The 23,356-nt window shown below is 45.3% G+C and overlaps 1 protein-coding gene across 1 annotated transcript in view; it reads right to left on the reverse strand.

Annotated features, from left to right (window-relative positions):
* LOC124709101 (myrosinase 1-like) overlaps positions 1-23,356 on the reverse strand; it is a 134,015-nt gene that overhangs the window by 83,976 nt on the left and 26,683 nt on the right. Inside the window, exon 2 of the mRNA XM_047240750.1 lies at positions 19,945-20,078. Coding sequence (XP_047096706.1) covers positions 19,945-20,078 — 134 coding nt within the window. The remainder of the gene's footprint in view (positions 1-19,944; positions 20,079-23,356) is intronic.

The following is a 23,356-nucleotide window of genomic DNA, read 5'->3' on the forward strand; positions in this document are numbered from 1 at the left end:
ATAGAATGGGCAGGACCCCACAATTGATGTCCCATCCCGGCGGAAGTTACAGACGGGGTTGCTGTCGCTGTGACTGACCACGCAGCATCTGTCCGCCCGCGGTGCTGCTCAGGCAGTGTCGCGAGAATTGTCCATCCCACGGTAAACGCCAAGGGAAGTTTTTGATCTGTTTTACACTCGTACCCGTACGAGATAGCCACGATTCAGCAACTGAAACCTCGCAATCCGCAGCAACATTCTGAATTTGCTCTTCAGTTTATGGCACCGATCGAAGTTGACGACATATGGCCGAGCAATATTCTATGCACTGACGAGGCGCATTTCACACCACAGAGTGCAGTGAATACACAAAACTGCTGGATTTGCGGTACTAAAATGGCTCTGAGCACTATGGGACTTAATATCTATGGTCATCAGTCCCCTAGAACTTACAACTACTTAAACCTAACTGACCTAAGGGCATCACACACATCCATGCCCCAGGCAGATTTGCGGTACTGCTGAACCGCGTGTTGTAAACGAGAAGCCATTGCACCCGCTGTACGTGTCTGTGCAATGAGGATTTTCAAGCATCTTTATGCTCGATCTGTTCTTTGAAGCCGCGCGGAATTAGCCGAGCGGTCTAGGCCCTGCAGTCACGGACTGTGCGGCTGGTCCTAGCAGAGGTTCGAGTCCTCCCTCGGGCATGGGTGTGTTTGTTTGTCCTTAGGATAATTTAGGTTAAGTAGTGCGTAAGCTTAGGCACTGATGACCTTAGTAGTTAAGTCCCATAAGATTTCACACACACACTTTACAATGGTCTTTGAAGAGAATACACCCAGAGGGTCTGCCAGGTGTGCCGTGACGACTACACTTTGCGAGACCCCCTTGAACAGCATGTGATTCCTGCTTTGGAAGTGCGCAACTGTGTAAGAACCGCTGTTTTCATGTAAGATGGGGCAACATCTCTCGTCGTTCGCCAGCGAAAGATTTGCTTAATATAACCTTCCACGAACATGTTATCTCCAAAGGTTTTCCAGATACGTAGCCCGGAAGATCACCTGACCTGAACCCAAGCGACATTTGCCTCTGAGTGTATCTAAAAGGTCCGCTGCTCGTGGTCTCGCGGTAGCGTTCTCGATTCCCGGCGGGGTCAGGGATTTTTTCTGCCTCGACGTGACTGGGTGTTTTTGTCTTGTTGTGTTGTCTTCATCATCATCAATCATCCCCATTACGGTCGGAGGAAGGCAACGGCAAACCACCTCCCCTAGGACCTTGCCTAGTAACGCGGTGCGGGTCTCCCGCATCGTTCCCCTACGCTCTGTAGAGAAGCATGGGACTTCATTTCCATTTTTTTCCGTATCTAAGAGAATGCATTTACCAGGGATACGACCGAGCGAGTAAGTCGGCTCTCAGCCGTGCTAGCGTGCGGACCTGCTCCGCGCGCCGTCCGACGCTCCGCTCTCGGCGGTGTTTACTTCCGCGTCGCGGTGTTTGTGTCTATTGAGTCCAGTACTAACGTACACCATGGCGCACTCGTATCGCCGTGCAACGATCAAAGTAACGTTTCAGGCAGAACATCCACGACCCAGAGCTTTCGAAGTCGAACAGTTCCTACGTGAGGATCTACGTTTGAACCCCCAGGACGTAATCGGCATACATTTTTCCATCACTGGAAGTGTTGTCTACATCAAGATGTCGACGGAGGAAATTTGCAATGACATAATTCACCGTCATGCCACCGGACTGAAATTTAAACACTCCGATGGACATATGGGTGCTGTGACGGTCGCCCATGCTGGATTCGGTCTCCGGACATTGCGGGTGTTTGAGCTCCCGTTCGAGGTGCCTCAGGATCTGGTCATTGCCGCTTTCCAACCATATGGCACCGTCTTGGGTCACGTCGCGGAGAAGTGGCAAACATTTACGACCTACCCCGTATTAAATGGCGTCCGGCAAATAAAAATTGAGCTGACGAAACATGTCCCATCGTACCTGCTGATTGGCGGTGTGAGGGCCATCGTCATGTATGATGGACAGCCACGAACGTGCGCAGGATGTGGCCAGGAGGGACATGTACGGTCCGAATGCTTACACCGCCGTTTAATACAGACGCCGTTACGTGAAGAGACCCAGGCTTCGACGGTCACGTCCTTACCCATCACCTACGCCAAGGTTGCACAGGACCCCGTCGTACCAATCTCGATTGCGCCAGCAGCATCGTCAACGCCACCCGCCGCAGCACAACGCGCCGAGGACACAAGCACGGCGTCACCTCCAGTGCTCGCTTCAGGACCGTCCGGTTTGCAGACCGAAACCGATGTTCCTGTTGGAACCATGGACGTCGACCTCGCTGTCGTGCCGACGTCTGCCTTTGTCCAGACGGGTTCGGCGTCAGACGACGGGCGACCACATTCTGATTCAGAAGGCCACATCAGAAAACAGCGGTCGCCTCGCAAACACAGGAAACGACGACGAACGCCTTCCGATGACGCCCTTTCTCAGACGGCCCCACGAGATGTCGACCTGATGTCTGACGGTGATCTCCCACATTGCGTCCAGTCACGCGATGTGGCAGCTACAGGCGCCCCTCCTGTGACGCATACTCTCCCAGCCAGGGACGTGTCCTCGCCGTTGTCAACGAATGATGACGACGGTCCCCCTGCCACTCACGTTGCGGAATCCACAACACCCGTTCCGGAAGTACGTGACCGTCACATGTCCACGTCGTCAGCTTCCTGGGCCGATGACGTTGAAGAGCAAGTGGAACAGACTGCCAGCGTGTCTGCACAAGAGTCCACATCGGCGACACTGGGGCTGGCGCCCCGCCAGTAATTATCACCACGGCGGGACCACCGGCGGATCTCCACCTGCCGGCTACATCTACCGCACGTTCTGCAAATACTGAGGGTGGCCGTACACAGCAATATCGTATCGCCACGATGAATCTTGCCACCATTCGTGCCCCCCATAAACTGGCCATGTTCAGAGACACTATTTACTCTGCGGATGTGGATATAGCACTCTTACAAGAGGTGTTTGTGGCTGACTTTCTAGTTCCCACCGGATACAACGCTCATGTTTCCCCCGCATCCGACACCGGTAGCGGCGTCGCCATCCTGCTACGCGACGGACTCCCTGCAGAGGACGTCATCTACCTCCCCACTGCGCGAGGTATGGCCCTCACACTGTTCGGCGTGCGTATTATTAATATCTACGCTCCGTCCGGCACTGGCCGCCGTCATGACCGACAAACTTTTTTTGCCGAAAGCGTCACACCCCTCTTCACCGGTCCGCAGGACGATTTGGTACTCGGTGGGGATTTTAACTCGACACAAGAGCCCGCGGACCAACTCCCACGACATTCCCCTTGTGCATCTCTCTCAGTGACCATCGACCGTCTCCGTCTTGTTGACACATGGAAGAAGCTCCCCGGAATTCAACCGGGCTATACATTCTACACCTCTCACTCGTCAAGCCGCATAGATCGCATCTACGTTACCCGCTCCCTTGCTGATGGCACACGTCATGCGGAAGTCTGGCCCTTGGCCTTTTCAGACCATGATGCGTACCTCTGTGATGTCACTCTCGCCCGACAGCAAGTGTGGCATAGTCGTGGCCTGTGGAAACTCAATGTCGCTCACCTGACCTCCTCAGACTGTCGCCGTATGGTCGAAGAAGCGTGGGCACGCTGCCACCATCGTCGAGAAGCCTATGATTCCACCTTATCATGGTGGCTCTCCTGTGCGAAGCCGACCCTCAGGAAGACTCTGATGAGTTATGGGAAGGAATTAAAGGCGTGGAAAACTAATACCCTGCACTTCTACTACACCGTTCTACGTGACTGTACGACGATGCCTTTCTCGCCAGCCCGGCAGTCGATGGTCCATCGCACGAAGGCGCAAATCTCCTTGATCATGCGGCGTAACTTGGAAGGCACTGTAGTCCGTTCTCGAGTTTCTAATCGAATCCCTGAAGAACGTCCGTCGATGTACCACCTCCTTCAGGAAAGACAACGACGACGACGAGCTCTGATCCAAGTCCTCACTGATGTGGAAGGGCGCCGGCACGACACCCAACAAAGCATCGGTCGTGCTCTCCATGCTCATTTTGCCGGGCTATACGCAGCCGTACCGCATTCTGCAGCACTGGTCACAGAAGTCGCTCAGCTTATTACGAACACTCTTCCGGAGGATGCAGTGCATGACCTCCAAGACGAGGTAACCACAGATGAAGTGGTAGACGCTATCAAGGCGGGTTCCGATAACAGATCTCCTGGACCTGACGGTATACCCACCGAATTTTATAAAAGTTTTCACTATTTGTTGGCTTCCACGTGGACGGCAATCGCACAAGAGCTGATGTCACCGATGACAGTGGTCCCGAGCACCTTTCTAGAAGGAATTATTATCCCCGTACATAAACCGAGCGGGTTATCGAGGGTCCAGGACTATCGACCAATTACTTTGCTTAACAGCGACATGAAAATATTCACACGGCTACTGGCATCGCGACTCAAGAAGGTCGCACGTTACGTCACATCCAGCGACCAGACTTCCCTAGGAGGCGACAACAACATCCGTACGGCCCTTTGCCGTTACAGAGACAGGCAATTGCTGTTTGTCAGGCCATATAGTCCTATAAATGGTCTGTCTTGCACGACGACGACATCTCCTGTAAGGCATCTTGGCAGCGTTCAATGCAGTTGCCTGTGCAGCAGCAGCAGCGCGAATGATCGGCTCCGCCGAGATCGCTCGCTTATATAGCCGCGCAGTTGCGCGGGACTTAGAATATTTCACAGTGCCAGCCGCGCGTTATCCCGGACGCGAGCACTAGGAAAACTAGGCGCTCGCGTCCGCTGTTTGTCAGGCCACAGCTGCGGCTGGCGCGCCGCCAAGATAGCCTTGAGACGCCTTATCGGCGGGGTCAAAGGTCATGCGCTCAGAGAGCTGACGTAACATGCTGTTGTAAGTAGGCTGTTATGTTTTCTCTATGTAAGTAGGCTGTTTAGGTTTTTTATTGGTAACGACACCTCTGTATGAAAATCACTGGCTGTGCTGTGTGCAGTCTGTGGCTGCTTTGCATTGTTGTAATACTCGCCATTGTAGTGTTAGGCAGCTGGCTGTGAACAGCGCGTAGCGTTGCGCAGTTGGAGGTGAGCCGCCAGCAGTGGTGGATGTGGAGAGAGAGATGGCGGAGATTTGTAATTTGTCATGAACTGGTATATTTATACATGATGATATCAAGGTAAATACATTGTTTGTTCTCTATTAATATCTTTCATTTGCTAACTATCCCTATCAGTAGTTAGTGCCTTCCGTAGTTTGAATCTTTTATTTAGCTGGCAGTAGTGGCACTCGCTGTATTGCAGTAGCTTGAGCAGCGAAGATTTTTGTGAGGTAAGTGATTTGTGAAAGGTATAGTTTAATGTTAGTCAGAGCCATTCTTTTGTAGGGAATTTTGAAAGTCAGATTGCGTTGCGCTAAAAATATTGTGTGTCAGGTTAAGCACAGTCATATGTATAATTGTTCAAAGGGGACGTTTCATATGTCGACCCTTAGCCTAGGATACCTCACTGGAATCTTCTGATTTTTTCTTGTAGTTTGTGTATTTAGTGTAGCTTTTGTTTATTGCTAGCGCGTAATTGTAGAGAGAACCTCCTTTGCAGTTGTAGCCTTTCATTGTTGTACAGTAAAACAGTTGTGGCATGCATGTAGATTTGCACCAAGTATTTCGCAGCTACGCTTGCAATTAACTACATATTATTTTCAGTGCTATGTTAATGTGTTCTCCTATTTTTGTACTTCAAATTGTGCTTTTCTGTGTTATCGTGTGAAATATTGTGACAATTATGGCGTGTGAAAAACGTAACACTAGGCTCCAAACTAAACTGAGAAATAATAGTGACGACGAGCGTAGCTTATCAGCGCCGCCGAGTAATGAATTTACTAATGTTCAAAGTAGTAATTTGGTAACTGTGCACAGGGAAATGGAGCGGGCGGCAAACAATGGTGTAGACAGTGATACAGGTAGTGAACAGGGAAGCGTTATCGATCGATTGGTCGGCAACAGCTCGCCTCAGGAATCGGGAATGACAGAACACAATATTGCAAATACAGTAGATTCAGGTTTTGGATCCTCACCGTTTTCTCAAATAAGTCAAGACACATTTTCTGCTTGTCAAAATGTGAATGTTTCCGGTGTAAATTCACTGCCGAAAAGCACTGAGGAACATGTTTCAGACACCAATGCATTGTTATTACAATTAATACAACAAATGGGACAAACACAGCAAAAGCTTCAAAAGTTAGACACAGTGGAACAAAATCTTAAAAAGTTAGACACAATGGAACAACACCAGAGACAAACACAGCAACAGTTAGACGCAATGGAACAAAATCTTCACACCACGCTTGAACAAACACGTGAAGATTTAACTACTGAGTTACATAACATTGAATCGAAATGTCAAAAAGTCTGTAATGACGTAAAAACACAAATTTGTGAGCATTTCCAACCTATTTTTTCGCGTCATGAAAATGCATTACAGAATCACGAAGCAGCCATAAAAGAACTGCAAACTATTGTTCATGAAAATCACAACACCTTGCAAGCTAAAATTGACGCAGTTGCATCTACCGATTCGGTTACGCAACTTGCAAAAAGTCAAGAAAACTTAAAAGACACAGTAGATACGATTTCAACACAAATGGACACTCTGAAACTTGGTTCAGAAAAACACACTGAAGAAATAAGTACACTATCGGAGAAAGTAGCCGAACTTTCGGATCAGGTCACTAACTTATCTACAAAGGTAGATGATGATCTGAATGACACAAGACCCGTAGCCTTCACTGACACAGAAGAGTATGAACAAATAAGAAAATTCAAACAAAATCAGAATCAAATTAATACACAACACCAAAGAGAAATCCGGGAAGTACAAGATCAGCTGACACAGGTAATACAAGAAGAGGACACTCGCGCTCCAACACGGGAAGAGGGACTTAGAAACACGGAAAAGCTGCAAAATAATAACACAAGGCATTTCGGAAGTATGAAAGAAATTGGCAATGTGCACCGAATTTTGAGATGGAACGGCCGACACGACCTAACAATGACCGATATGCGACTCGCCGACATGACGATTTTGACTATAAGCTGTTCATTACTACACGTAAATTCAAAACATTTAAGAATTCTGGCAACGACATTCATCCACAAGCATGGCTCCATCAATTCTCTCATTGTTTTCCTCCCAACTGGTCGTTAGAACACAGATTAGAATTTATGTGTGGCTACTTAGAGAATGAACCAGCTGTAAGAATGCGATCGGTCATTCACGATTGTCACAGTGAAGGAGATTTTTATCATGCCTTCCTCTCAGCGTATTGGTCTCAAGCTACACAAGACCGTGTAAAACATAACATCATAATGATGAAACACTTCGAACAATCTGAATTTTCCAGTCTTGTGAAATATTTTGAAGACATGTTGCACAAGAATCAATACCTGTCAAACCCATACAGCCCCTCAGAACTCATCTGCATTTGCTTACTCAAATTGCCTGAACATTTACGACATATTATTTTGGCAGGACGTTGCAAAGACGACATTGAAGCATTTCAGGGACTCTTACAAGAATTAGAAATTGACACTGACAGTCGCCGGATGCGAAAACAGGAAAACAATCACTACAGGTCACATACGTCACAATTCCGTGACGACAGAAACAATAACTGGACACGACAAGGCTATTCTTACAACGCAAATCGTGACCAAAACAGACACCACCCATATGACAACCACTGGCAGAGTAATAATAGTTACAGAGAAAGATCGCATTTCCGTAGTAATGAATATGACAGAGATAACCACAGAAACAGACAATATGGGAACCAAAACAATTATTACCAGGGGAGACAGAATAACTTCAGACGCAACAGTTCAGCGCGGAGTTATGATTCAGGGAGAAATTCTCCACCACGTGACCGACAAGGAAGAAACTACGGATTCCACCGAAATGACGACAGACGATATGATCATAACGACAGACGTCAATTGCATCAGAACTGGCGGGATTCAAACAGAGCTGGGCCCTCTCGGCAAGGCCAATTTGTAGAAGTTAGGTCTCCTAATCCCAATAACGACGCGCGCCAACAAAGGGACAGACAATGACTCGCACCACAGGCAGCCGCGTGCGCCGGCTGGCTCCCAGAAAAATAACATTATATCTGGTACTGCTAATGAGATTTTAATGCAACATTTTGGTTCACTTGAAAATACATTCTGGATTTAAAGTGCTTTCTGAGAGATACCAGATGACACAGAGGTTAGTTTATGTGACAGCTACACGATTTTTATCACGACGCTACTAATGAGTGACAATTTACAATGTTGCTTTTGCGGTGTATCTGTTTTATATCTGCACAGTTTTCTGTTTTATTCTGGAAAGTAAAACATGTTATAGTAGTAACTTTTGTGGTATAGCTACAATGAGATTGCCTTTTCCGTAGCACAACAATACGTTACAGCACAGTACTTTCCTCATCACGGCAATAAGCGTAATAACTAAGACATTTATACGCAAAGCATTTCACTTTTGTGTATTATGAGGTAAGTACATTGACTTCTGCAGAACTTAGCTTTCGGAGGACGATAACTACGACACTTCCACAGAGATTATGTTGCAACAAGACGCACATTTAGCGCTACAGGACACGCATTTGAGTGATTAATTTTGTACTTAAAACATTTATTTTTAAAGATATTTGGAGTACAATGATACAAAGAAAGTTTTCCGTGATATATTTCATTCAATTGGTGTAATCTGTAACACCTGAGGGTATAATTACATAAATCCTCAGGGGGGTACACGCTTACTTTGTGTACCATGTGTGTGGCAACCACAAGGAACCCTAGCTAATATGGTATTTGCTTATACAACTTTACACATCGGTACCATATTTCTCTAACACACAAATTACACAGCTATCTGATCATTTAACTGAGACAGACAAACGTTTTTACTACATCAGTGACAGATGTTTACGTAATTACACAGTTGGATAACTTCACACTTACGAAATTGTATTTTGTCTGTACTTTGAGAAATGCTCACATTTTTTGGAACCATTGTGATACTATGAGAGCTTTGAATGATATATTTGGTAAGGGAGCATGATTTTAAAGTATGTTTGAGGTAGATGACACTATTGAAATGAGCAGAGAATTTTTTTTAGGTTTTGAAATTATTGGAGGAAGCTACGACGATTTTGAGATTTGACTGAGGTGTTATGATGTTATTTTTACGACGACGATGTGTATTATGCTGCTGAGGTATGTTTATGATTAATAGGCTGAGGCTATATGAGTTATTTGATTATGCTTCATATTTATAATGACGAAATATTGACGAGTGTCGATGGATACGTATATGTGTAATAAGGTAAGGAGTAATGAATAGTGGGTAGGGACTCTTGACTTGTGAAACAGGATGTTGGAAACCAAGAAACGTACTTTAAGAGTTATGAAATGTGTGACTGTATCACAATGCTGACCAATATTTTTTTTTGGACACTTATATTTATAGGATTTTGTTTCTACAGATTTGCAACGCTAATTCTTGACCTGTGAAATATTTTTATATGAGACTGTCACTGTAGCGGTAAATATTTCCGTAAGAAAGTTAAGTGACCACCTGCACGTAATGCGTCGTGGGCACCCAGCTGTGTCAGACGCCTGGAGGAAAAGCCATTAGCGCGTGCCTTTCAGAGCACAGGAAAAAAAAAAGGAAAGGCCATTATCCTGGCCATTGTCATTCCTTTGTAGAAAGCATCGCAAATATTACACGCTCATTACCTGAAAACATATGATTACTCGTACTTTGTGCTAATTACTGCAATGCTTATGAATTGATGGGAAATATTCGTACATCTGCACACCTGATTATGACAAGTGTCTTTCTATGAGAGTTGAGAGCTACTGACTTATGAAATGTCACATGACTATTGAATTATATTTTTATGCTTTGGTTTGCGTAATTGCTTATTTCATTTGATATCTGGTTTCCAGCTGTGTTGCAGCATTGCTTTTATAAAATAAAATGCATTTGCTAATGTGAACACTTTCTGTCAACAGATCTATTAAATAATTATTTTATGATCCACATTCTTTAAAAAAGGAGCACTTGGAAAGGAAAGAACAATAAGAAGGAACTAGTAACAGTAACACATAATTTTCTTTTCAAGTACATGGTAATATTTCTTTTTACAATCAGTTGTTGTGGTGCACCACTTTAATTACTTAGACATTAAGATGTGATTATACATTTCCCTTATCTGCATTGTTATCTTTAGTGTACTATTTTTTCTGCTTGAGCTATGTCATGTTTAGATATAAGCTAATGTTTGCCAGGCATAGTGCTACTGAACTTTAATTTGTGTTACTCTGCTAAGCCAGATTTATTTTTTGTTGCTGCACATTGGCTCATATTAGTTGTAATTTTGCATTTTATCTGTTAATTTAGATTTGCTGCTGCTTGCTTTGCAAATTGGCATTTTTTTGTCATTGCTGTTTGTGATAATTTGTTATGTGATGCTGCATTGCCTCGTCCCTTAGTTTAGCATCTGAGCTCAGTAGATTTAAGTTAGCTTAAGAGGGGGTAGCCTCTAAGAGAATGAGTTGCGATGAATTGGAAGAAATGCATTGAGAAAACAGGTTTAGGTAGGATTTTCTTGGAAATAAATGTTGAGGTAAGAAATGTGTGAACATATAAATACAGAAAGCATGCTTAGATAGAATTTTTTTTGGTGGAAACAAAGGATGAAATAAGAGGAAAGATATATGAAGTTTTGGGTTGGACTGCAGTACCACATGTTACACTGAAAACGAACCCTGTCCTTTACTATTGGTGTTATCCCACTATGTGTTTGTGTACCCTTGTGTAGTTGTTTTCTTCCTGTCTCTGTGTAGTTTCATAGAATTTTTTCCTCTTTTAATATTAAGCTACATTCACTATGATGAGGAATACTGTTATCCTCAAATATAATTGGCATTAATAATATGTTATTTACTTTGTAAAGATATTAGACATTATTCATTCTGTTTAAATGCTCATGTGTGAAGTTGATGTTTCGCAAGTTATTCTGATCTTCTATGTATGTACTCATGTCATAATTCCTGTAACACTGACGAATATGTCTATTTCTGTTCTTTTGTAAAGCCTGTACTACAAATGTTATCTGTATTATTATGTTCTTTAATGATGTATTTTGTACCTTTGTAATTGTATTTTAATGTTGTAAATTTATAAAATTGTAATTGACACCAGTTCATCTTATTATTAACTTGTTAGTTACATTTCACTGCACACGTTTCTGTTGGTCATAGTATATGGATAATATGTGAGAAGTTGGGACTGTGAGTGTTTGCACGTGTGTTAATAACTCAGCAAGGGACTGGATAACAGCATTGCTGGATCTAAGGACAATTCCAGAAACTTTGTGAGTGCACAAGTGGTGGTTTATGGACTTGCTATATTGTCCGCAAGACTCTTCGATGGTGATTGTGCACCTGCACAGTCGCAACAGATGGCTGCTGGCCATTTCTACAAGGACTACAGTGGGTCTACACCTTTGCTGACTCACCAGTACCATTATTTCTACAAGGCCTGCAGTGGGTCTGCACCTCTGGTGGCCCACCAATACCGTTATCTCTTCAAGGACTACAGTGGGTCTACATCTTTGATGATCCATCAATACCATTATTTCTACAAGGACTACAGTGGGTCTGCACCTCTGGTGGCCCACCAATACCGTAATCTCTACCAGGACTACAGTGGGTCTGCTCAGTGATGACCTACCTACCAATATTCATCAAAACTTCGACTGACTCTGCAGTGGGTTTGCTCTGTTGTGACCCAATACCTGTATGCATGTCAAGAGTCAGCACTGTCTTTCCGTTGGAAGGACAACACTACTTCTTCAAGACTCCATGGAAATCCACTACTTCCGTGTGCGTTTTCTTCTACTGCTCAGACTTTGAGAAAAACACTATATTTCACCGTAATGAATGATCAGGACTGTCTTTATGGACTGTGAGAAAATTTGAGCTTTTGACCAACATAATATCAATAAGTGTGTGCATTTGATTTCTTTGTTATTGTAATTATGAAAAATTTTATCAAATCATTATTGGCCACTGCCCAAAAAAAAAGTTTGTAAAATTTTTGTGGGGAGCATGGGGGCTATGTAAGTAGGCTGTTTATGTTTTCTCTATGTAAGTAGGCTGTTTAGGTTTTTTATTGGTAACGACACCTCTGTATGAAAATTACTGGCTGTGCTGTGTGCAGTCTGTGGCTGCTTTGCATTGTTGTAATACTCGTCATTGTAGTGTTAGGCAGCTGGCTGTGAACAGCGCGTAGCGTTGCGCAGTTGGAGGTGAGCCGCCAGCAGTGGTGGATGTGGAGAGAGAGATGGCGGAGATTTGTAATTTGTCATGAACTGGTATATTTATACATGATGATATCAAGGTAAATACATTGTTTGTTCTCTATTAATATCTTTCATTTGCTAACTATCCCTATCAGTAGTTAGTGCCTTCCGTAGTTTGAATCTTTTATTTAGCTGGCAGTAGTGGCACTCGCTGTATTGCAGTAGCTTGAGCAGCGAAGATTTTTGTGAGGTAAGTGATTTGTGAAAGGTATAGTTTAATGTTAGTCAGGGCCATTCTTTTGTAGGGAATTTTGAAAGTCAGATTGCGTTGCGCTAAAAAAATATTGTGTGTCAGGTTAAGCACAGTCATATGTATAATTGTTCAAAGGGGACGTTTCACTGTTACCAACCCTATGCCGACAGATTCGAGATGTACGCTCCCCAGTTCTCAGCTACGCTACAAATTACTTTATTTATGAAAATATAAAGTACAATCACCAACAAACTTTACATATTCACAACATCCTTTTCCTTTAATCCAAATAAATATAATTCACCTTCACCTTTTTCCCTTCATACCCGTAGTAGACGTAAATTATCTGTTAACGAAACTGTATTTATTTGGATTAAAGGAAAAGGATGTTGTGAATATGTAAAGTTTGTTGGTGATTGTACTTTATATTTTCATAAATAAAGTAATTTGTAGCGTAGCTGAGAACTGGGGAGCGTACATCTCGAATCTGTCGGCATAGAGTTGGTAACAGCATGTTACGTCAGCTCTCTGAGCGCATGACCTTTGACCCCGCCGATAAGGCGTCTCAAGGCTATCTTGGCGGCGCGCCAGCCGCAGCTGTGGCCTGACAAACAGCGGACGCCTTGGCTTCACTGGACTTTAGCCAGGCTTTCGACGGTGTTGACCACTTCTATTTACGGGCAGTTCTTCAGCATATGGGTTTTCCTGGCGGTATTGTCACAGTGGTTATGCGCCTGTTGAGTAGTGCAACCTCTAAAATCATGTACAATGGTCGCCTCACACCGCCCCTGGTCATCGCACGATCTGTACGACAAGGATGCCCTCTTTCCACGATTTTGTATGTTTTCGCCTTGGAACCCCTGCTCCAGGGCATGCGCCAACGTTTGGAAGGCATGGCTGTGCAAGGCCACCGTTTTTGCTGTACAGCCTACGCAGACGACATAGTACTATATCCGCGCAGTGAAGATGAAGTACGAGCAGCACTGACATGGGTGGCGACTTACGGAGAAGCGTCGGGGAGCTGCCTCAATGTGTCAAAATCCAAGGTCCTGCTCATTGGTGAGGGCTTGCCGGAGAGATGCGCTGCCCCCCTTAGTGTCGCCGCCACCATACGGTGTCTTGGACTTGATTTCACAGCAGACCTGCGCCGCTCAGCGACTATCAATGGTAGACGCTTGCTACAGACAATCAGAGCAAATCTCGCAGATGACCGGCTACGAGCTCTCGACGTTATCCAACGCGCGCAATACGTGAACATGTATCATGCTTCCCGTATACCACACGTGGCCCAAGTACTACCAGTCCCAAATCTCCTGGCGCGACGACTGTTGATGGCTTTCGGCTCCTTCGTCAGCTCGGGGATGTTATTCAAGGTGCAGTATGAATCCCTTGCACTGCCACGAGATCGTGGCGGGGTGGGACTCATCCACGTGCCGACTCCTGTCAAGGCACTATACGTCAGCTCCCAACTAAAACTTTGGCATCGTTGCCCGCAGAACCTTACTAGCCTCCTGCTTCACAACCTTGCACCGGCCTCCTTGTCCGCCCCAGTACTGGTATCGACCATTCCCACCCCCTTTTATTACATCCAACGATTTTTCCTGGAGTTCAGTTATATCTACCGGTCCTTACCACTTACACGTTTGTACCTCACGAAAACAGTCTCCGAATTGTTACAACAGTGCCGCCCGTCCAACCCCATCGAACGTAAGTATCCACAGTACGTGTGGCGACACATATGGAAGGCGATCCATGCGCGTTTTCTCGAATCAGATGTTCAATTAGCGTGGTACATCACCGTGAATGCCAAACAAGTTAACCGAGATCGTCTGCACCGCATCCATCTCGCCGATTCATCCCTCTGCACCCACTGTGGAGTGGATGACACGGATGTCCACCGGTTCCACTGTGGCACAGCGCTAGACGTCTGGACACTTGCGCGACGTATTTTGGCATTTCTTACTCGCCAGACACCGGCTCAGATCAACGTCCACATGCTTTTGTATCCCGATAATACTTTCTACCCCTCCGCCAAAACTAACTCTGTGAATTGGATCTGTGGCCACACGATCCGCTATCTTTTTACTTCTGGCGACAAGTCTACGCTAGGATATTGGACTTATCTCAACGAACGACACTGCGTCCTGATACGCAACCCACGCTATAAACAATATTTTTCCAATTTCTTAAGGAGCACTTTCGATGACCCACCTAGTAGCTGGAACGTCCAAGCCCTGAGAAGCTGAAAACTGTATAAACCGAACCGAACTGAATCGATCTGCTACCCAGAACCCACGCCTACGCCACGAGAAGACACGTTTAGACGAGCTGGCATGCTGTAGGCGGATACACTTCAGGAGCTCCTGTAAGAACTGGACTTTAACTACAAGTCGCACGACGACTTAAAAATCTTTTCCTTGTTTATTCCTCATAATTTGTTCTTAAAGGAAAAAGACATTTGATTTTGGCTTTGAGAAACTTGTTTTTGTTCCAAAAGATTGCTTCTTCGCCAACAAGACGAAGGAGACTCATTTTTGTTTACTGGACGGAGAAACCAGTAGAATTGGAGTCTTTGTTTTCTTTCGGAAAAAAAAAGAAAAAAATCCCTTATTTATTCCTCCCAATTTGTTCTTAAAGGAAAAAGAAATTTGAGTTTGGCTTTGGAAAAAAAAGAAAAAAAATTTTTTTGTTAAAAAAAAAGTCGTGAAAAAAAACAAAAGAAAACAAAAAAAGGGCGGCGCAGTGGCTTTAATAAAAAAAAGAGCAGCTGGCATAAAATATTTAAAAAAAAACTCGAGGTGGCGCAGTGGTTAGCGCACTGGACTCGCACTCGGGAGGACGACGGTTCAATCCCGTCTCCGGCCATCCTGATTTAGTTTTTCCGTGATTTCCCTAAATCACTCCAGGCAAATGCCGGGATGGTTCCTTTGTAATGGCACGGCCGACTTCCTTCCCTAATCCGATGAGACCGATGACCCCACTGTTTGGTCTCTTCCCCCAAACAACCCAACCCAACCCAACCCAGGGATACGTCCGGTCTCTACTTGATATGAACGCCAGTATACAGGAACGCGTTGCTCTGATTCCACCAGGACTGCGGCGTTTATGGATGCAGCACCTCGCCGACGTCTCTGGTGCTCATATTGAACAAATTGTGTATAGCAGTGTTTAATAATGACATCAACATTATGCCTTTCTGACTTGTTTGACCTTTTCTGCCCAGGTATCGTTGCTAATATATTACGTACGAAAACATTTCTGTACGTATTTCTTTCATTCGCAGCGCCAGATTAGCACCTGGTGGCCAAAATTGGAACTATTTTTTTTCAGCGAAAATCAGTTCCTCATTGACGCATTAGAATATCCACCAAGTTTCGCTGCCATACGGGACCTCTGTGAGTAGCTGCACTTTAATTATAACCACTCGGTATCTGATCTAACGTATCCAGACACCTATTAGCGGACATTAGAATCGGGTATGACCATCTGTCGCCGTTATGACGCCTTACACTTTGCTGGGGACGTTTTCAGTGAGGTACATGAATATCTGTCGAGGAATGGCAGCCCATTCTAACTCAGTTGCCGAAACCAAAGTAGGTCATGATGCAGGACACTGGGGCCTGGAGAAACGTCGAAGCTCTAACTCGTCCCAAAGGTTTTGCACTGGGGTCAGGTCGAGACTCCATGCATGCTAGTACGTTTCAGGAATGTTATTCTCCACAATCTATTGCCTCACAGATGCTGCTTTATAAAATGGTGTGTTGTCATTCTGATAAGAGCCATCATAGTCCCCGATCTTTACCTCTACTGTAAGCAGCACACAATGTTGTAAAATATGTTTGTATTCCTCTTCATTTAGCGTTTATGAAGCACGCCCTAACCACGAAAATCACCGACAAACTATTACACCTACTCCTCCGCACTTTTCTGTAGGCACTACACATGATAGCATGTAACGTTCTCCAGACTTTCGTCAAACCCATTCCATCGAATTTTCACATGGTATATGAGCTGTAGTAAAGTCAGCTTTGAAAAGCGCGCCGCAGTGCGTAGCGTGAAGCAGTCGCCCTCCGTTTCCTGCCGGTGGCGCCGTTGTCGCAATTGAAGGCTTCGGTGTCTCCCTCTAGCGGTAAAGGGGAAAAGTGGGCTGTTCGCGTGGGTTTAAGAAGTGGCTGTATGGGCTCTCGTGGTGAGTTGGCAGTCGGGGCATCAAGAAGAGACTTCTGTGCCGGGGCTAGAGGGACAGCACGCAGACCGCGGCATCAGCGTAAGCGACGCGAGCAGCGGCTCCGTGGTATGGGGCGTTAACTGCTCGTCGCGAAAGGGCCTAATTTGCAGTTCGGCCGTGTGCTGTCGACCGGCGAGGAGGTTCTGAAAGTCGGCGCACCTTCCTGCGTCCGTTGAAACGGCTGGCAGCGGGCGGCTCGGCAGAGCATTTGGAGGTGCTGCCTTGGTTCAGTCCTGGGAGTCGTAACGCACCAGAAGTTGAGTATTGATTGTTGACAGATTTTATGAAGTTTAATTGAATTCAATTTATTTATTCTTCTTAATTATACCAGCCGCATATTTTAGGGGTTTCCCGCCATTCATTCTCGTCTGCCCACCCGCGGGAAGGTGGTAATATTAGAAAGGGTGCTCCGTTTGTCCCCTTTTGAGAACGAAAGGGGGGAGGGGGGGGGAGTCAGAGTAAATCTGTGGTTCGGATTGCTTCTTTCCCCTCCCAGCTTACCTGCGGGTTATTCGACTGTTAGCCTCTGCCATGTCTGTGACAGTCTAAGGCACCAATGGCTGTACTGTTTAAAATGCAAGTCACTGAGACCTGATCCATTCTCTCGTCTGCCGTAACTAGTATTACTAGACTCACGTGTAAAAGGTACTCTAAGGAAGAAGAAAAATTTCTTTTGCCTCGTGGCAAGAACTAGTCAACTGCATAACGAATTCCTGCTCATCTGGAAGCTGTAACTTACGCAAATTTGTGTTTATGTTTATTTGGTTATGATCAAGCAAGGTTGTTAATGCACGCCGTAGTGGATTTTTTATATTGTTTCTAGTCAGCAGAAACTGCTGTGAGTTCTTTTTCCAATCCAATACCTTTTAAGGCTTTTACTCACCGTGCTTATGTCTTTTATACAGGTAGTTGGTTATTAGTGTGTTTTCTTGCCATGCAAAAGTTTGCCATTTCATTACGGGTAGAAATGGTTGCCTTGAAAGGAGAATGTTGTAAAAATTGGCAAGTCCTACCTTGCAAGCGTTTGTGTTTGCCGTAAGTTAACTGGCAGAAATTTGTAAAATTTGTTTTTTTATATATTTTGGAAATGTTAATGTTATTAACTGTGAGTGTCCTCCCCCTCCCCCCTCCCCCCCCGGTGTGCATGACTCATGCGTTTTGGTTTTTTTATTTTGAAACCTTTTGTAAACAGGATTGTCTTTATATGTTGCAGACAAGTTAGATTCCGCGCCATTTAATGAGCCTGAGTGAGGCTGTTGTGGGCGGCCGTAGCTACGGCTGTTGTAACCAAATGGGAAATTTGTCTGCCCAAAAGTGAAGTCATCTATTCAAATTGTATTCATTTATTAATGGAGTGAAATTAACCTGTAATTTAGCTGGTCTTGAAATATTGTACCACGTCGCGTTGTATACGTTAAATTGCTTGTCTGTGCCGGCCGGTGTGGCCGTGCGGTTCTAGGCGCTTCAGTCTGGAACTGCGTGACCGCTACGGTCGCAGGTTCGAATCCTGCCTCGGGCATGGATGTGTGTGATGTCCTTAGGTTAGTTAGGTTTAAGTAGTTCTAAGTTCTAGGGGACTGATGACCTCAGATGTTGAGTCCCATAGTGCTCAGTGCCATTTGAACCATTTTGCTTGTCTGTACTTGCCTTTTACTGCCGTGAAATTTTTTATAATAATTTAATTATTTAAAAGTCCTTTCCTATCGTAAATTGTGACTTGTTCGTTAAATGATTGTTGGTTTTTTTAAATATCGTAAAGTCTTGCACAAAATTTGAATAAAGAGTGTTACTGAAAATTGTGTGTAATTTCACCAGTTATTACTTGGCACCTACTTCCACTTTACATTTTGTGTATTAATTGTGATTAATAACCTTTGGTGAACTAGTAGTAATTTTACGGTTCAGTATATGACGATTCATTGCTCCAAATCAATGGTTTCCAGTCATCCATTGCCCGTGGCGTGGCTCTTTACACCATCTGAAGCCTCGCTTACCATTCTCTGCGGAAATGTCTGGCTTAGGAGAAGCTGCTCGACCATTCTAGCCCATTTTTAGAGAGGGACTGGAAGTTTAATTATGGATGCATACATTTTAAGACAAAAACGAAGCACCACGAAGGAATTACCGGAATGGGACGTAAATCGACAGAAGTGATATACATGTAGGGACAAAAAATGATTAAAATTTCAGAAAAATTGGATGATTAATTCATCAGAAAGAGCTTCACAAATTGAGCGAGTCAATAAAGCGTTGGTCCACCTCTGGCCCTTAAGCAAGTAGTTATTCGGCTCGGCACTGATTGACAGAGTTCTTGGATGTCCTCCTGAGGGATATCGTGCCAAACTCTGTCCAATTGTTGCGTTAGATCGACAAAATCCCGAGGTTTCGAGTGTCCTGTCCATAACACTCCAAACTTTCTCAATTGGAGAGAGATCCGGCGATCCTGTTCGCCAGTGCAGTGTCTGGCAAGCACCAAGACAAGCGGTAGAAACTCTCAGCGTGTGCCAGTGGGCACAGTCTTGCTGAGATGTAAGCGATGAAGGGCGACAAACCGGGGCGTAGAGTATGGTCGACGTACCAGAGTGATGTAAGGGCGCCGCGAATGAAAACCAAAGGGGATCTGCTGTGGAATGAAATGGCACGCCAGACCGCCACTTCTGGTTGTTGGGCCGTATGGCGGCCGACACTCAGGTTGCTACCCCACTGCTGTTCTGAAAGTCTCCAGACACGTTTTCGCTCGTCATCGGGGCGTGATTAGAATTGGGATTCATCACTGGAGACAACTCTACTCCAGCCAATGAGATTCCAAGCCGCAGACATATGAAATTGATGAGTCAATGGACTACGTCGGAGGAAAATGTATTGAATACGTATTACAAGCAGTATGGCTTTTTTGCATGTACTTGTTAACATGGCACTGGTCATTGATGCAGTAAGTTTGAGAAAGATATTCGCTGACTGTAAGGAGATATCTTCCTTTCACTAGTTCAGCAGTAACAACAGAATGGTCCTGAAGAGTTGGTGTAGAATCGACTCAATCTGGCACTCACATTGAGTCCGACGAGCAGCTTCACGTCCTCCTTGTACTTGTGGTACGAGTCGGCCGCCACGTCGCCGTTCTGGCCGTCTGACGTCAGGTTGGGCTGTGCGTGCAGCGTGTGGTCCCAGATGCTCTCACCCTTGCCTGAAACACACATGTGTACGATGTGTGTTAAGAAAGTTAGGGAAATTTTGTGAAATGACATCGTGCGATTTATTCGTTGTTGTGTTGGTGTTCTGACGGTCGTATCAAGGCGATGTGCGCCCCTGGTAGCTGGGTGGTCAGCGAGACAGAATGTCCTACCTAACGGCCCGGGTTCGATTCCCGGGTGGGTCCGAGATTTTCTCCGCTCAGGGACAGGGACTTTGTGTTGTCCTTATCATCGTCATTTCATCCCCATCGACTCGCAAGTCGCCGAAGTGGTGTCAAATCGAAAGACCTGCACCAGGCGAACGGTCTGCCCGACGGGAGGCCCTAGCCACACGGCACCAAGGGGATGGCGAGATAGATCCCTCGCAGGGGCACAGACACAGAGGTCGGAAGAAGAACAACCAAGAAAGCGGTTTCAGGATCAACCGTGAGAGGTCCATGAATCTTCCTAACCCTTGTGCTCCAGTCTTCTGTCCTTGAAAAGAAGCCTTTCGCTCGGTCTGTATATGTACAGGGTGATTATAATTAAAGTTAAACTTTCAAACCGATGTAGAAATAACACCACGGGTCAAAACGACATCAAATTGCAACGGAATATTATCGGAGAAAGCGGAAATGTATGGCAGAAGAAAAATAAATAGTTACAAAACAAAGCACTAGGTGACACTGTAAGCATCATAATCTAATAGTGGTCGACTAAAGCGTTCGTTTGACGTTAAACCACATACACTACTCAGTGTGCATGGGTGTACAGGTGTGATACTTTTAGTAGCGTCAGTCCATCCACCACGGCAGGGTCATATCACATCTGATGGGAAAAAATCGGTTTTCAATTGTCCCGAGGCCAAAACCCGCATAAAAAGCATCACTCACATCAGTTATTAATTGTGCTGCCGCCAAAAATCGCATTAAAAGCATCAGTCAAAATCAAATCGGTTTATTAATTTCCGTGTGACTGGCGCAAAACATGTTCAATATGCTGTCCACCGTTTTCTGAAACAAGTTGAAATTGAGAAACAGCACGTTCCACAACTGATCGAAGTGTTTCCAGGATCACGTTCAGAACGTGTTGCGCAATGGGTGCCTTCAATGCAGCTGAGTTTGCAATCGGAACACTGACCACAACCTCTTTCTGATAGCCCCACAGCCAGAAGTCACACGGATTAAGATCAGGTAATCGGGACGGCCAGGCTGTAGGGAAATGGCAGCTGATAATCTAGGATTTCTTAAATGGCGCTTCAGCAGCTACTTAACTGGATTTTCAATGCGTGGAGGTGCACCATCTTGCAAAAAATGATCCCATCCCCAAATCCACACTGTTGGAGACCTGGAATGAAGTGGTTGCGCAAAAGACACTCATAGCTTACCAGTGACGGTACAAGTAACAGGACCGCAAGCACCCGTCTCTTCGAAAAAATATGGTCCTATGATAAATGATGCCGCAAACCCGCACCACACAGTAACCTTTTCAGGATGAAGTGGTAGTGGTTGATTTGTGTGTAGATTTTCTGTTGCCGATATTCAACAAATGGGTCTGAACACTATGGGACTTTACTTCTGAGGTCATCAGTCCCCTAGAACTTAGAACTACTTAAACCTAACTAACCTAAGGACATCACACACATCCATGCCCGAGACAGGAATCGAACCTGCGACCGTAGCGGCAGCGCGGTTCCAGACTGTAGCGCCTAGAACCGCACGGCCACTCCGGCCGGCCACATTCAACAATTCTGTGCATTGACATATCCTGTCAGATGGAAGTGGGCTTCGTCTGTCCACAAAATCTTCCACGGTCAGTCATTATCCACTTCCATGCGAGCAAGAAGTTGTAAGGAAAATGTTTGTCCTGCATTCATGTCAACAGGGAGCAACTCGTCCACATGGTTAATTTTGAATGGATAGCAAAGAAAGATGTTTCGTAGGATTTTACGCACCATGCTCACAGGTATGTCCAATTTTCGGGTAATTCTCCTTGTACCACACGTTTGCACACCACCACTCATCTCCTCCTGCGTTTCTGTGGCCATTGCTTCCACTGACGTCGAATCAGTTCGTTTCCTCTCTGCACCAAGTTGCACACCAAAGGAACCCGTCTTTTCGAAAATTTCCGAATCATTTTCTCCAGACCCACGGCAGTCATCGGACCAGCGCCTTTTCTCAAACCCTTCAGTGTCCGGAACTCCTGCAGAGCGACGCATGCACAGTCATCATTCTTGCTATACAGCTTTACAAGTACACCGCGATCCTGCACGGAGACAGTCATAGCGAACGCCGCAGACGCGAAAGAAGGAAAAGCCGTGTACACGGCGTGTTTACACAAACTTCAATGAGTCGTGAGCTTCACAAGTGTTTTCATTTACGGACTCTGAGACATACTGCGTTAGCTATTGAGCGATTTTCGAACTGTTTTTTTATTCTGTTGCCCTTTTTCCCCTTCTCCGATAGTAAACCGTTGCAATTTGACGTCATTCTGACCAGTAGTGTTACTTCTACTGCGTTTTGGAAGTTTAAATATAATCACCATGTAAATGCCCGCTGTAGTCACCTCTACTCGGCCGTTTCGTACAAATAGCACCACAAAGAAACTATTACTCCCGATCACACGTCTGTTGTTAACATCGTTTGTGTGGCGATAGTGCACTGGGTTCAGAAAGCTGCCACCCCCTGCACACTCATGTTCAACAATGGAGTCTTTCCTGCTACTTTGTTGCTATACTCCAGGATCTCAAAGATGCTAGTGCGTGCAGAAGCAAATACAGTCGTATTTGACTGGAGTCTCCCGATTTCTGTCGAGTGAAGCACGAGCAAGGCACGCACGACCGTGGACGGAGCAAGTGTAAGAGTTGGAGGGGTTACACGTAATTTACTTACTCCTCCAGCCAGTGCAAGGTACCCCTTCTGTTCAAGCGGCATTTATTTTCCTTATTTTCCAGTTTTATGAATTTGCATCGAGTCTGCAGGCGTCATGTAGCATTCAGAGGGTAGAGCGGTATCGCAAAACGCTCACAGTCGGGAGTAACACTTCAGATCCCACGCTGGATGAAGGAGCCGGTGGACTGCATGGCGTTGCCAGTGAACGGCGGTGTGAGGCGCTGTGGCTAGACACAATAACGCCCGTTACGCCCGCAGCGAGGTACTTCGGGAAAGCACAGTTACAGCGCGAAGCAAGTACTCTTGTTTAACTTTCTAGTAAAAGTCGTTTTTCTCTAGTACTGATGTTAGGAGACGCCTACAGACCATAAACACTTCCTTACAACAGTATTACACCGCCA

This window comes from Schistocerca piceifrons, chromosome 7, assembly GCF_021461385.2.
Source record: "Schistocerca piceifrons isolate TAMUIC-IGC-003096 chromosome 7, iqSchPice1.1, whole genome shotgun sequence".
NCBI classification, from domain to species: domain Eukaryota; kingdom Metazoa; phylum Arthropoda; class Insecta; order Orthoptera; family Acrididae; genus Schistocerca; species Schistocerca piceifrons.